Source organism: Panthera pardus, unplaced genomic scaffold, assembly GCF_024362965.1.
Source record: "Panthera pardus isolate Hobbes unplaced genomic scaffold, ASM2436296v1 HiC_scaffold_13, whole genome shotgun sequence".
Classification (NCBI taxonomy): Eukaryota; Metazoa; Chordata; class Mammalia; order Carnivora; family Felidae; genus Panthera; species Panthera pardus.
Genome location: NW_026526688.1, coordinates 42,603,448 through 42,618,243, shown reverse-complemented (window position 1 = coordinate 42,618,243; position 14,796 = coordinate 42,603,448). Strand labels below are relative to the sequence as shown.

Here is a 14,796-nt window from a genome sequence, read left to right as displayed (position 1 = left end):
TCAGTTTGTTTGATTTAGTTTGGCTAACTGTTATATTTCCAATGCCTAAAACTCTTCTAGCTAAAGTAGACTTTTAATAAATATTGATTGAATTAATGAGTGAGTGAATGAATAGATATGTACGAAGAGTCTAACTCAGTTTTCTTTTTTTTTAATTTTTTTGAAGTTTTTATTTATTTTTGAGACACAGAGAGACAGAGCATGAGCAGGGGAGGGGAAGAGAGAGAGGGAGACACAGAATCCAAAGCAGGCTCCAGGCTCTGAGCTGTCAGCACAGAGCCTTATGGAGGGCTCGAAGTCACAGACTGTGAGATCATGACCTGAGCTGAAGGTTGACGCTTAACCGAGCCACCCAGGTGCCCCTAGTTTAACTTAATTTTCTAGTGAGGTGTCTTCCCCATACTTTCTCCTCTTGTGCATTTTCTAGACCTGATTTGACTAATGAGAGGAAACTCATGAAGTTCAGCCCTGCTTCTGTAGCTCAGGCAGAAGGTTCACACAGAGAAGTCTCTAGGGCCCTTTGAAGTTGGCATCTACCATTTGGTTGCATGTAGGTGTTCCACACATCAGTGGGGACACTGGCTAGCTAAATATTGTGGAAGGTGAGAAATTTAAATTCTTCCAGAAAAAGGTATTGCTCTATGTCTGGGCAGTGCCAAAGTAAATACTAAAGGAAAAAATCAGCTCATTTCTTTGAGTACTATATTTGTGAAGCACCTGATTGAATTTCCCTCCCCACGTTTTTGTTCTTGTTTTTGTTTTTGTTTTTGATAGGTACTGTTGTTGATACATGCAGAAACCTAAGGAGATATTGTCTGTCACTATCAAATTACAATATTGGGGCATCTAGCTGGCTCAGTTGGTGGAGCCAGAGAGTCTTGATCTTGGGGTTGTGAGTTCGAGTCTCCGTCTTGGGGTTGTGTTGGGTGGTGTGGAGATTGCTTAAAAATAAAATATTAAAAAAATAAAGAGTAATAAATTACAGTTTTATTCAGTGATTACAGATTAGCTCTTGTGCACAGTCTCAGAAAGGTCACAGTGTCAGGGTGTGTCATGTAAGCGTTTTGTAGGTAAACTCCCCTTTAAAATCAGATGTACTCCAGATTGATGTCCTTGATTCTTCAGCTTCCTCTCAGCAGCTGTGGAGTGGCCCTGGATGGGGATGTCCAAAGGGCGCAGGCATGGGCTGCCAAATGTTTGGAATACACTCTAATGACTTCAGGAATTAAAACTTTCCTGTAGTTAACAGAAGCCTTTGTTTCGGTTGTTGTTGGGAAAGATTTTGAGAGTCTAAGCCACGTTGTTTGTGTCTTATCTTTGCCTTTCCGTGGTTTTGGCTATTTTTAAAAGAAGGACCCAAGCCAGTATAATCCTATTTGCCACAGATGAGGTAAAAAGAAATCCCCACATCCCTGCTCTATCACCAAGCACAGCTTTTGACATTTTGCACAAGAACAGGATATTGGCAACTCAACTGTTAAACTTGTCTGTGATTATTCTTCCTTGAGATCACTCTGATGTCACCAGTGTAATTTGAGCCTGGAGCTTTTGTTCACACTTTAAATAGCAGTCCCGGAATGATTTTGCTACAGACTCTCTGGAGAGCCCGGGAGCCGAATTCCCGAAGATCCTCACGTCGATGAAAGCAAGGCAAAGCCACCAAGCCACCATCACCATGTCCACCTCTCTGCGCGTGAGCCCTTCCATCCATGGCTATCACTTCGATACAGCCTCGCGGAAGAAAGCCGTGGCCAACATCTTTGAAAACATAGACCAAGAATCTCTACAGAGACTTTTCAAAAACTCTGGGGACAAGAAAGCGGAGGAGAGAGCTAAGATCATATTTGCCATAGATCAAGATCTGGAGGAGAAAACACGAGCCCTGATGGCCCTGAAGAAGAGGACGAAAGACAAGCTTTTCCAATTTCTGAAACTGCGGAAATATTCTATCAAAGTTCACTGAGGACAAGAGGATGGATAAGGACATTATCCAAGAATAGACATTTAAAGACCGAGAGGGTTCGAGAGACCCTAACACATGCAGCATTTTGTTGCTGCCCTGTGAGCTTCTCTTCCATCAGGACTGCAGAGGCTGGAAAGGAACAGAACAAACCGGTTACAAAGACTCCAACCAATTTCACGCCTGTGCTGTTACAGTGGAGAACAAAATGCTTTCGACAAGGATTTGAAAACTCTCCCTGCGGGAAAGGACCGATGCTGGTGTCAGGAGAAGAGTCTGAAGAGATGTAATGAGGACTGAGGCTGAAGATAACAGAACGCTGGCTGTTATGGGTTCTTAAGGCTGAAGATAAAAGAACTGCAGCCAGGGTCTCTTTCTCAGGCCCTAGGACTTAAATTAAACCTGAACTTTTTTTTTTCCATAATGAAAGTGGGTAGGAAGAGGGAGGAGGGAGAGGGGGAAACGGGGAGAGAGAATACTCTGCTCCGATGTTTACTAAATTTTTTATTTGAGTGTTCAAAGTGTTGCCAAATTTCAATGTTGTCTATTGGTATAGGTTTTTTAGAGATCAGTAATTGATTATTTATTTGCATTTTTTACAGTGCCTGAAAAAGTGCACCGTAAGGGTGTAAGTTACAAATTATGCAATACTTCTAGCAGCTCAGTTAGACCACCTTCTGGTTTATAAAAAGTTTATATACATTTCAAACTGGTTAAACAAAAGTTAAAATAATGGGGTCTTTCATAAATCCAAAGTACTGGGAAAAAATTTTATAATTTTTTTATCTTCTAATGCTAAAACATAATCTAATTAGATTTCTTACAGTTACTGCAGTAAGCATTAGGAAGGGAGTATGATATACTAAATAGTTTATAAAGATGCTATGGTTTCTATAATTTATTATACAAAACAAATGATATGCAACTGTAATAAATTATTATAAACTTAGCTGCTCTTGGTCTGTGATGATTGGTCTCAAAGGAAAAAGTAGGATGGTTAATATTTATTATTATAAACTATTATGAACCTTTGTAAGGATTTTGCTCTAAAAGCAACATATGCTTTTAGAGTAGCTTTACATTAATTGTCAAACTTTCAAAACAAATTCTTCAAATATCTAAGAAGTTTCTCTGTCCCAACTTTAGAATACGAGATATAGACAGAAATTCATTGACTGCCTCATCAAGTGCTGTTTATATGTCCATTGAGAGTGATTTTTAAAAAAACCTTTTTCACCATATTTTTGAAATTTTTCCTCTGTGTCTATAGAGACTATGTATATATATATATACACATTTATTTCTTCCAAAACAGTATATTTTGGGGTTGGAGTCCAAATTAGGATCAAGATTCTGTAGGTTATCAATGTTTATTCCATATAGACCAATATGGGAATAACATTACAGCCATTTTTATTTCCTCATAAAATTATAATAAAATCTTTCTAAGAAAGCATACATCAATGCCTGCTGCACTTTCTTAGCACACAGAAACAAAATTTCCCAGAAATTAGGCATTTTAGAATGTCTACAGAGGTTTCTGAAATTTGCTGTTTGTAGTAAAAAAACAAGTGAATAATAAGTGAATAATTTAAAATCTTCTGGGAGAGTTACAAGTCAATTTTAAATGATCAATTTTTAAAAAGGAAATGAAATGGTCAAATCTATTTTCAAATGTCAATGGGTAAGTTTACTGAAGATAATATAAAATCACCCCATTAAAAAGGAATTTTTTACATAAGAACATCCATGAAAGCCACAAATTAATATGCAGAAATGTGTGTGTGTGTGTGTGTGCATTTTTCTGGAAGGAGTATTTATAATTTCTATCAGATTTGCAAAGACATCCATGACATCCAAATAAATGAAGAATAAAAGAGGAAGGCTGTCAGGTGGAAGGCTCAGCTCGTCATGGTATTTGGTGTTACCAGAGCAGAGACTGTAAAGGAGTCTTCTGCTCCATGACCTTATTTCCACATGCTTGCAAACTAAGCTTGCTTAATGATCTCACCTAAAGTCTTCTTTTCACATGCTAAGAATAAGCTTCCTACCTCTGATCTGGCTTGTCAATGACACATTTTCACTGTCTGTCTAGAATTAATCCTCCAAAGACGTTAAAGAACGACTTGGGAAGGAAACTTCATAACTAACTCCAGAAACATACTCCCTGTTTCCTATAAAAATGTTTGGCTTATATTCTTTTTAAAGACTTTACACATACCTTGGGTGCTGAACATAGTTGAAAATTTGAATTTATTGCACTGATGCATTACTATATACTCTGCCTCTGTGGTTTTCAATAGAGACTAATGTTTGTCTTATCCACTCTGCAAATTAGCATGTATTAACTTAGTTTTCTTGCAATATATTATCGTTATTTTCTTATTGCAAGACTATAACGTGGGAAACACATTTAAAAGCGATTGGGATACAATCCACAATAGTGTGGACAAGAATAACTCTTGTAGTAGATTATTGCACAAACATGCTGTTTTTCTCCTTCATAGATAACAAAAGTCAGAATCAATGTGATTACAAAAGGGTGATTTTTAGCTTCATAATGCTTTCATCATTTAATGTGAGGTGTACATAAACATCATTAGAACAGGTAGAACTAGTTCAATTCAGAAAACCTTCAATGGCACAGGGATGGCCAAATATGTCTAAAGACATCTCATTGTAATAGAAGATATAAAAGCAAAAGCAGCAAAGGTGAAATAGCTCCTTAGTAACACTAGTATTATTAGGATCATAATAACAACAACTACATTTCATTAAGTGTTTACTATTTGGCACGCAATTTTCAAAGTGCTTTTTATGCATTGAATCACTTAGTACCGTGACATAAGAGCATGTGTGTGCATGCATGTGCTTATGTGTATGGTGTAATGACACAGAAGCACAGAGAGACAAAGTCACATGCTCAAGGACACACAGCTAAGGAGGCCAGGAATCAAATCCAAGGAGACTTGCTCCAAATCCTCATTTCCAGCCACTAGGTAGACTGCTTCTCTAGGAGAAACTTAGCTCCTCCTTTTTTCCTATGAAATGACAATCACTTATATGCTAGTAAGTCAGAAAGACAGGAAGGCATGGCCTCTGAGAAATCACTTTTATCTGCTCTGAGACTCTTGTCTGTTTATTTGGCACTTGCTCTATACAGGGAACTTCATGGTTTAGTCATTTAAAATTTTTTCACATTTACTTATTTTTGAGAGAGAGAAAGAGACAGAGCATGAGCAGGGGAGGGGCAGAGAGAGAGGGAGACACAGAATCCAAAGCAGGCTCCGGGCTCCAAGCTGTCAGCACAGAGCCCGACTCGGGGCTTGAACCCATGAACTGTGAGATCGTGACCTGAGCTGAAGTCAGACACTTAACCGACTGAGCCACGCAAGCACCCCCATAGTTTATTCATTTTAATTGTATCAAAGAGTCTTAGATGTAGCCTTTCAAGTCTTCAGTTAAAATAACACCTGGGTTAACACTTGGAACAAAAGATCACATGTAACATCTCTTCCCATTGTCAGTCAACATTTTGGGTCTCCATTTGCTCATTGGGGGAAATCAGAAACTGTAGATTCATGATTTTATTCCCTCAGGGAAGAGCTCCTGTGTTCATCACTATGGCCCATAGCAAAGAGGGTTTATATCTATAGGAGCCTCCAGTAGATGGGATTTATTGATAAAGGGGCCCAGGGTATAACAGTGCCTACTATTTCCCCCATTGTTAGAGGGTAGTCAGAGGATGCAATTGATGTTCCCTTGGAAAGCCTAGTCTAATAAACAAATAATTAATCCACAGCCAAGGTATTACATGGCCTTTCATAGTACCTCATCTACCCTTCTAAAGTCCACATAAGGGTTTCCCAAAACAGCATGTTACTTGGTTACTCCCTTTCTTGCACATAAGGAGTTGTAGAGTGGAATTAGGTTTATATCTTATACATTCATGCAACAAAAATATAGTAGGCACCATATGTGTGGGTCCCTATGATTGGAATAGATCCCTGTTCTCCTTATCGGAGGAACCAGAAAATATTTTAAAATAAATATAAAGCAGTGAGATATATAACAGGAGTTTAAACAGGATGCTATGAGAACACAGGTGTGTGTGTGGAGAGAGGGGTTTCTGCCTGTGTGTGTTTGGGGGATAGCAGAAGTGGAGGAAATCTAACCCAATCTGGGGAGATCCTGGAAGAGTCCATGGAGAAGTTTCAATGTAGGATTTAGTAAGGAGAGTAGATAGGGAAAATTTGATCTCAGTATCTGGGTATAGTGTTTGCAAAGGAAAGAAGGCATGAAAGTGTGAACTGTCTGAGAATCTCTAAGCAGTTCAGTATGGCAGGGGCCTAAGCATTTGGGGGCAATAATTAAAAAGGCAACTAGGTTTTAAATGACAAGCTTGAGTCTTAATTTTATTCTGAAGGTAATAGAGAATCATTAAGGACCTTAAATAGAAGAGTGGCATTTACTGCCTAACTACTCTGCATCAGACCCTAGGAAAAGGTATGATTAATATTTTGAAAAATAATATACTTCTTTCTTTCTGGCTGCAGCCAGCATCTCACAGGTAAGCAAAGATGGGAGCTTACAAGTACATCCAGGATCTATGGAGGAAGAAGCAGTCTGATGTCTGAGTCCATTTATTGGACTCGTGTGCCATGTGGTGGCCACAAACGCCCAGTCCCTAAGGGTGGGACCTATGGCAAGCCTGTCCTTCATGATGTTATCCAGCTAAAGTTTGCCCAAAGCCTTCAGCCTGTCACAGAGGAGAGAGCTGGATGCCATTGTGGGACTCTGAGAGTCCTGAATTCTTGCTGGGTTAGTGAAGATTCCACATACAAATTCTTTGAGATTATCCTCATTGATCCATTCCATAAAGCTATCAGAAGAAAGCCTGACACCCAGTGGATCACCAAACCAGTCCACAAGCTCAGGAAGATGGAAAGGCTGACATCTGCAGACCATGAGAGCCATGGCCTTGGACAGTTCTATCACACCATTGGTGGTTTTCACTATGCGGAATAGAGAAGACACAATACTCTTCAGATCTGCCATTACCACTAATAAAATAATTCTTGTAAAATTCTTACCTAATAAACAATGTACGACAAAAAAAAAGAGAAGAAAGAAAGAAAGAAAGAAAGAGAGAGAGAGAAAGAAAGAAAGAAAGAAAGAAAGAAAGAAAGAAAAACAAAGAAAGAAAAAGAATGCACTCTCTGTCTAGCAGCTGAATACACAGTTAGATTTTACACTGATTTCTTCCAGAACTCTGTTGCCTCGCTGTTGGTCTACTGAAGTGCAAAGTCATATTGGACCTTTGTGGCTCGGTAATCAATCGGCAATTATGTGGAAGCTGAGGTCGAAATAGAAGGGATAATGAAGAAAAGGTTGGGAGGCCAGATTGGGGGAAACTGAAACTAGTATATTCCTTAATTAAATTTTTTTTATCTAAAAATAAATTTTAGTGTTAATTTTTTAAAGAGAGAGGGACAGAGTGCAAGCGGGGAAGGAGCAGAGACAAAGGGAGATACAGAATCTGAAGTAGGCTCCAGGCTCCGAGCTGTCAGCACAGAGCCTGATGCAGGGCTGGAACTCACTAACTGTGAGATCATGACCTGAGCCAAAGTCGGCTGCTTAACTGACTGAGCCACTTAGGCGCCCCTCCCTAATTAAATTTTTAAACTATGTTTGACCTTATAACAGTCTTATGGTTTAACAGATATTATAAAGAAATGGCTACTAAGTTCTCTCTTCACTTACATAACTTTTCTACAAAGTTTCCAAATATTTTAAGTGTTTATTACTGATATACACAAATGTGTTCTATTTTAATGTATGTACCCATTGACAGTGGTTTGGTTGGTTATGTATTAGCAAAACCATCTTAAAGAATTTTGGAAATAGACATCCTGTTCCAATATGGTTTATCAGTGGTTCAAAAAAGTCAGAAATACTTTTGTTGAGGAGTCAAAGAGTTTTGTTGTAGCCACCTTTCTCCTCCCTCCCCCTTATGAACATTGGCTCTCTGTGTGCATATGTGTGCACGTACATACACATGCATAAACACACATTCACACATACATGCACACATTGACATGTATGCATACACACATACATATACACATATGCACGCATATACACACATAAATACACATATATACACACATGCACACAAATACACATATATACACACATGAACACACAAATACACATATATACACACATGCACACACAAATACACATATATACACACATGCACACACAAATACACATATATACACACATACACACGTGCACATATGTACACACACACACATACAAATACCATTTACAGTCAGTTTGTGTTCTTGAGCCTTTATTTCCTCGTCTGCGGGCAGCAGCATGGTGTTGAGTCAACACCACCAGACTGAGGCAGAGGTTCTGGGGTTTTTCACAACTGTGCCTTAAGCAAATTTATTTTCCATCTCTGGATTTCATCTGTAAGGGGAAAAAACTTAGATCTGACTGGACCATGTTTGTGACCTCTTCCAGATTTCAGATTTGACATAAATGGGAAATAATAACTCTAATGCCTTACATGGTAGGACTTCCTTCTGGATCAAACGGTATTCTATGTGTGGCAGGAATTTCTCTTAAATCAAACAAAAGGGTAATTAAAAAGTTTTGATCATTAATCATGGTTCCGAAGGCAGAATGTGAGGAAAATAACTTCCGGTGTATCCATCTATGTTTTTGAAGAGCCTACCTCTTCTTTGGTTGTGGGTGCCCATGCTGGGCCAGCTGGTGATAGTTGACTATCTCTTCCACATCCATGCAATGAAGGAGTCACTGAGACAGCCTCCACTGTTGGTGAGAATCACAATCACCTATAGCATTTAAAATTTTTTTAATGTTTATTCATTTTTGATAGAGAGAGAGACAAGAGTGTGAGGTGGGGAGGGACAGAGAGAGAGAGAGAGAGAGAGAGAGACAGAATCTGAAGCAGGTTCCAGGCTCTGAGCTGTCAGCACAGAGCCGGACGCAGGGCTTGAACTCATGAACTGAGAGATCATGGTCTGTGCTGAAGTTGGATACTTCACTGACTGAGTCACCCAGGTGCCTCTCATCTATAGCATTTTAAAGATACAGATTCCTGTTCCCAATCACTCTGGGCATTGGGCCCAGTAATGGGTGTTCTTACAAAGTTCCACAGTTAATTGCAGAGAATGTCAGATGTAGGAGACCATTTCTTTCTTTTTTATTAATTTTATTTTTTTATTTTTTAAAACTTACATCCAAATTAGTTAGCATATAGTGCAACAATGATTTCAGGAGCAGATTCCTTAGTGTCCCTTACCCATTTAGCCCATCCTCCCTCCTACACCCCCTCCAGTAACCCTCTGTTCTCCATGAGTCTCTTCTGTTTTGTCCCCCTCCCTGTTTTTATATTATTTTTGTTTCCCTTCCCTTATGCTCATCTGTTTTGTCTCTTAAAGTCCTCATATGAGTGAAGTCATATGATTTTTGTCTTTCTCTGACTGACTAATTTCACTGAGCATAATACCCTCCAGTTCCATCCATGTAGTTGCAAATGGCAATATTTCATTCTTTTTGATTGCCGAGTAATACTCCATTGTATATATCTACCACATCTTCTTTATCCATTCATCCATCAATGGACATTTGGGCTCTTTCCATACTTTGGCTATTGTTGATAGTGCTTCTATAAACATGGGGGTGCATGTGTCTCTTCGAAACAACACACCTGTATCCCCTGGATAAATGCCTAGTAGTGCAATTACTGGGTCGTTGGGTAGTTCTATTTTTAGTTTTTTGAGGAGACCATTTCTTATGTTACAGTTGGATCTTCTGTTGACGACATTTCTTAAAGAAGACTTAAAGAGGGTTTGATTTTTGGCATTAAAGTTTTTCTTACTATATTGACTCTGTCCTTCACTGAAAAATCATGTCCAAGTAAGAACATATGTTGAGGAAAGTATAATTTCTCTTGAATTTTGATAATTGCCTTGTGTGTAGACTAATGCTTCCATATCTTCTTTGTGATTTCTTTCCTTGAGTTTCAGTCTGATATTTGTCTACTTTGATACATATGTGTTTTGCCAGGAGAAAATCTGCTTCCTGTCACTACCTTCTCTTCTTATTCTTCTGCAATTTGTCCATGTTATTTATGCCCAGGCTTTATCATTGAAAAATATTGGAGAATCCCACAGATCCCGGAAAGCCATGGGAGCCACAGCAAATATAAGTGCTGTGTAGAAGTACCTTTCCTGACTGATAAATGTAGAACAGCTCTGCCTGCAGTTGTTTGCAAACCTACTATTATCAGAACCTCCTGGGGAACATTTTAAAATCCAGGTCCCTGGATTTAATGATTCAGAATTTCTGGGGCTGGTCACTTGCTATTCCTGTTCTTAAAACACTCCCCAGGTGATTTTGCTGCAAAATCAGATTGAGAACCACTGACCTAGGATTAAAGTCACCAACTGTGTGCAGTGTGACCATGTGGCTCATTTTATATCACCCATGTCTCCCCATGAACATTGCAGACCTCGATACATTTTTGACTAAACTAACTGTTGACTCAAGATATGATTAGCACCTTATCCTGTAATACATTATTTATATTCTTTCTCATCTAATCAAATACCATAATTTTCCCTTTGCTCATAAATTCTAAGAAATCCCCTGACCCCATTAGCTAAACTTCCATAAGGCACATAAACTTAGCAATAATAATACATTTTCCAAATGAATAGAAGGCCTTTCTCCCCCTGCCCCCCTCCATAAATATATTTACTACTTGCCTGCTATCCTGAAGAAATCATTTCTTAGGCAAATTATTCTTTTTAATGTTAGTCTTTAAAAAAGGAAGGTTTAGCACTAATCACCAACAATCACTGATAACTTAGCATACAAGCACTTAATAAAACACTTTCTTCCTAACAGCAAATATCCTCCACTGAGATAACGTGGTTTTAATTTTAAGGGGAGAGTGGGTGGGAGAACAGGAAGATTGAAACCAGGGATAAGAGGACGTCTGAAATTGGTAAAGGAGAAAGCTTCCTAAGGTGGTAGTGTGCTAAAGAGAGACAGCTTCTCCCAACTTTTCGTAGCAGTGGTCTTGGCTGTCAAATGGCTAGATCATTCAACGTGTGGTGTAGTAGACAACAGAAAGAGACACAGAGCCATGTGGAGGGTGTAGGAAGAGCTGGCTTCTAATCCTGCCTCTGCCATTTATTAGTTAGGTACATAAATTTTGAGTAAATTGGTTACTCTCTCTATCAGCCTTACTTAATCATCTATAAAACAAGGATAATACCTCTTTCCTGTATTAGTTTGCTAAGGTGGCCATTGCGAAGTACCACAGATGGGGTGCCTTAAACAACAGAAATGTATTTCTCACAGTTCTAGAAGCTGCAAGTTCAAGCTCAAGGTGTCAGCATGGTTGATTTCTTCTGTGGCTTGTCTCCTTGCCTTGTGGATAGCCATCTTTTCTCTGTGTTTTCACAGGGTCTTCCCTCTCTGTGTCTTATTCTTCTCCTTTTATGAGAACAGCAGTCACGTTGGATTAGGGCCCCACCTAATAGCCTTATTTTCACTTACCTGCCTCTTGGAAGGCCGGATCTCCAAATACTGCCACACTCTGAGGTACTAGGTGTTTGGATGTTAATATATGAATATAGAGGGGACACAATTCAACTCATAACACCTCCGTACTTATTTCTTGTGATTGCTACAAGCACAAAATAAAAGAATGTATGTAAAAATGGTCAGAAATTAAGTACTTATAGGGTAAGATCCTTGGGGACAGGGATGGTGCTTTGCTTATTATTGAACATTACAAAGCATCTACCACAGAGTGTAACATGGGTTAGACACTTACTAAATGTTTGTTGAATGAATGCACACACTTCACATAAACATAAAATGTTTGATGTGATGTATCAACTTATTAATATATGAAATGAACATGCAATCATCTGCATCCTTTTTGTCTCCTTAACATCTCAAAGGAGAGTAGCCAACAGAGGCCCACTAGTGTTAAGTGACTGAACCCTGGCACAAGCCATAGTTCATGTTAAGAGTCATGTCAGGAAGGCATTCTGCCATGGTGCATTTCTGCCACTAAGCACTTTGTTTACTTTTCATTATACATGAATGGCTTCAGAATGTTCAGTGGAAGTGAGCAAGTTCTGCGAACATCTGTGAACTGAGTTTGCTGATCATGTTGTTCTTGACATAATTTTTGTATCTCTGGTTATGGTCTAAAACTAAAAAGTTCTTGTTTTCCTCCATTCTCTTTCTAGCTTCAGAGTCCTAGTATATAACCAGTCACTGCCACAACTTTGGCATTTCATTTGGGTAAGTGTGAAGTAGGAGGGGATGAGAGCAGAAAGGTTGAAAAACTCCAAGTGATAAATACAGACTGAAAACAGACTGTGCTGAGCACAAATGTAATTCTATATATCTTACCTTATATAGCAAGGAATTCAGAATGAATAGAACAGATTTAGAGTTCCATAATCTGTGCATGAGAAGTGTGGGAACCTTTGCAGAATAAAGCCTGCAACATGTTTTTAGGAATCAAATGCCATTGCTTATTAGTTAATTTCGATGGGAAATATATATATATATATATATATATATATATATATATATTTCTATACATTTCTATTTATATTTAAAATGTATATTTATATATATATCATACCAACAATTAAGATAATATTAACATGTCAATGAACAATCATTTAATTGACAAAAATAAGTCAGCCAAGTAAATGTGGGATAGTATGTAGCAAACTAACAATCTGAGTATCTGGTTTTTAACTTTAAATTGATCAGTCACATTGAGTAGGCACAAACAAGTGTTATTTTTTTATTCTGCATACATTTGGATGTCACAGATACTGGCACCTTCACCTTTCTTATGGGATCAAGAGGGCACATGTGATTCTTCCATGATTACCCAGCCTAGCAAATGGAATCCTCATTATTCTTGAAAGATGTCAAGACCAGGATCTTGTATCTTGCTGATTAGATTTCACACCTATTTCGGTGAACTTTAATTCTTTTACAGCTTTTTCTTATTATTTTAAAACCAATGTAAGAAGCTGAATCTTTTTTCTCTTTGGATGTAACAGTTCAATGTTGCTGTCATAAGGGGTTTGTGAAAATTCTAGACAAATGTCACAAAGCTGGTAGCTAGCTTGGGCGGGACAGGGACATGCTGGGTGTGTCACTGTGGAAAACTGCCCCTCGGCCAAGAAAGACCAGAGACTCAATACCATGGGCATCGAGATTGAGAGACTCAGAAAGACTCACTCATCCTATTTAAGTTTGCAGTCCACAATATAAACAAGGACTACCGACTTATTCATTCATAAGAGAAATTTAACTGCCAAGCTGGAGGACAAGTGATTAGTGAAAACAAAGGGAGAGTGTCCTGAGGACGATTTCATCTTTGTTAAGGTTTGGAGAACTAGCCTCACAGCAGAGACTTCTTACTACTTACTGACCACCGCAACATTTAGCTTTGGCTATGGAACAAACCATCCCCATACTTAGTGACTTAGACTGACAAGAGTTCTATTTAGCTCCTGCTTCTGTGGGGCAGCCCCGGGGGTTCTTCTGGCCTGTCCTCAGCCATTCTCTGGTAGGTTCTCTCATACATCTGTGGTCAGTTGCCAGGCCATCCATTGGCTAGATGTTGTACTATGACTTCACTCCCATGTCTGGTGACAGGCAGGATGCTGGCTAGGGCACCTTGATTTTTCTCCACTGGTTTTTGCATCTACCATATCAGCACATAAGAGATCTCACCATGAAAGGGCTAGATAGTCATTTGCCAAATTCTACCTTTCGGTCTCCCTTATTTGTACACACCATGCTCACCACTCACCTTCTTTGTAACATTACCCTTTCCAGAAGAGGGGTGCAGTATAAGAAACTAGACATTACCTAATCATAAGAGTCACACACCAGGCCTGCTTCCCTGAGATTAAATCCAGATCAGTCTGCAAAACGCACTCACTTATTTAGATTTTTTTTTTTAATTACTCTCATGGCTAGTGAATTGGTTCACAAAACTTAGTCATTCATTTGGGAATATTTTTCCACTGACTCCCATGGCTAGCTAATCTCTTCCATAAAGTGTAAATTTTACCAATGTCACACTCAAGAGAATATTCATTGTTTTTTTCGAATCCCTCAATAGTGCAGGAAGGCAGCAACTTCACCTCCTTGTTGCCAAAGCAGTTGACAGGTATGGGCAGAATTCTGAAAAATCCTAACTGCCCCAACCACACTCTTTCATTCCCTACGAAAATGTGTATGTACACATCACGGAACATCCAAGCTAGTCTTTCTCATTAAAAACCACAGTTTGGAACGGGTGTAAAATTAAGTGCTAAAAATGCCTGTTCTGTTCTCTGGGATGGTCGACATGGAGAGACATTAGCCTGAGGGAGACAGACTGACTGGGGAGAAGAATTAATGGAAGCACATGGCTCCTGTGGGCAGGAAATGCTTTGATAGGCCTTTTCCTCTTTTTGTTACCAGGAGAGCCTTGACAATAGACTCCACCTTAGAGCAGCTGCTTTCTCCCCTTGTGATGATCACAGCACATTTTCCTTGTCAGACTTGTAGTCTGCACCAGGGAGTGCTCAGGAAGGGACATGGACAATGTTGGGGATCTGCCCTTGAGCCTCTGAGCTGTGTGATGGGTGGAGACGTCACCCCCAAGACACACAACGAATTCCTGTGGCAGGCGCTTCAGGAAGGCCATCTGCTTCTGTTGTTCCTCTGACCTTTTGTTGGAACCCACCTGAAAT

The 14,796-nt window shown here is 39.1% G+C and overlaps 1 protein-coding gene and 1 pseudogene across 1 annotated transcript; both read left to right on the top strand.

Moving 5' to 3' along the window:
- The first annotated feature begins 1,529 nt into the window (after positions 1 to 1,529).
- TCIM (transcriptional and immune response regulator) lies at positions 1,530 to 2,909 on the top strand. The gene has a single exon (XM_019440712.2). The coding sequence runs from the start codon at positions 1,640 to 1,642 to the stop codon at positions 1,961 to 1,963; it is 324 nt and encodes a 107-aa protein (XP_019296257.1). The 5' UTR covers positions 1,530 to 1,639; the 3' UTR covers positions 1,964 to 2,909.
- A 3,631-nt stretch (positions 2,910 to 6,540) lies between these two features.
- LOC109262282 (60S ribosomal protein L15-like) lies at positions 6,541 to 7,003 on the top strand (annotated as a pseudogene).
- Positions 7,004 to 14,796: the final 7,793 nt, after the last annotated feature.

What these genes read in the sequence shown, in the direction of transcription:
- TCIM (XM_019440712.2), top strand. Translation starts at nt 1,640, where the DNA reads ATGAAAGCAAGGCAAAGCCACCAAGCCACCATCACCATGTCCACCTCT.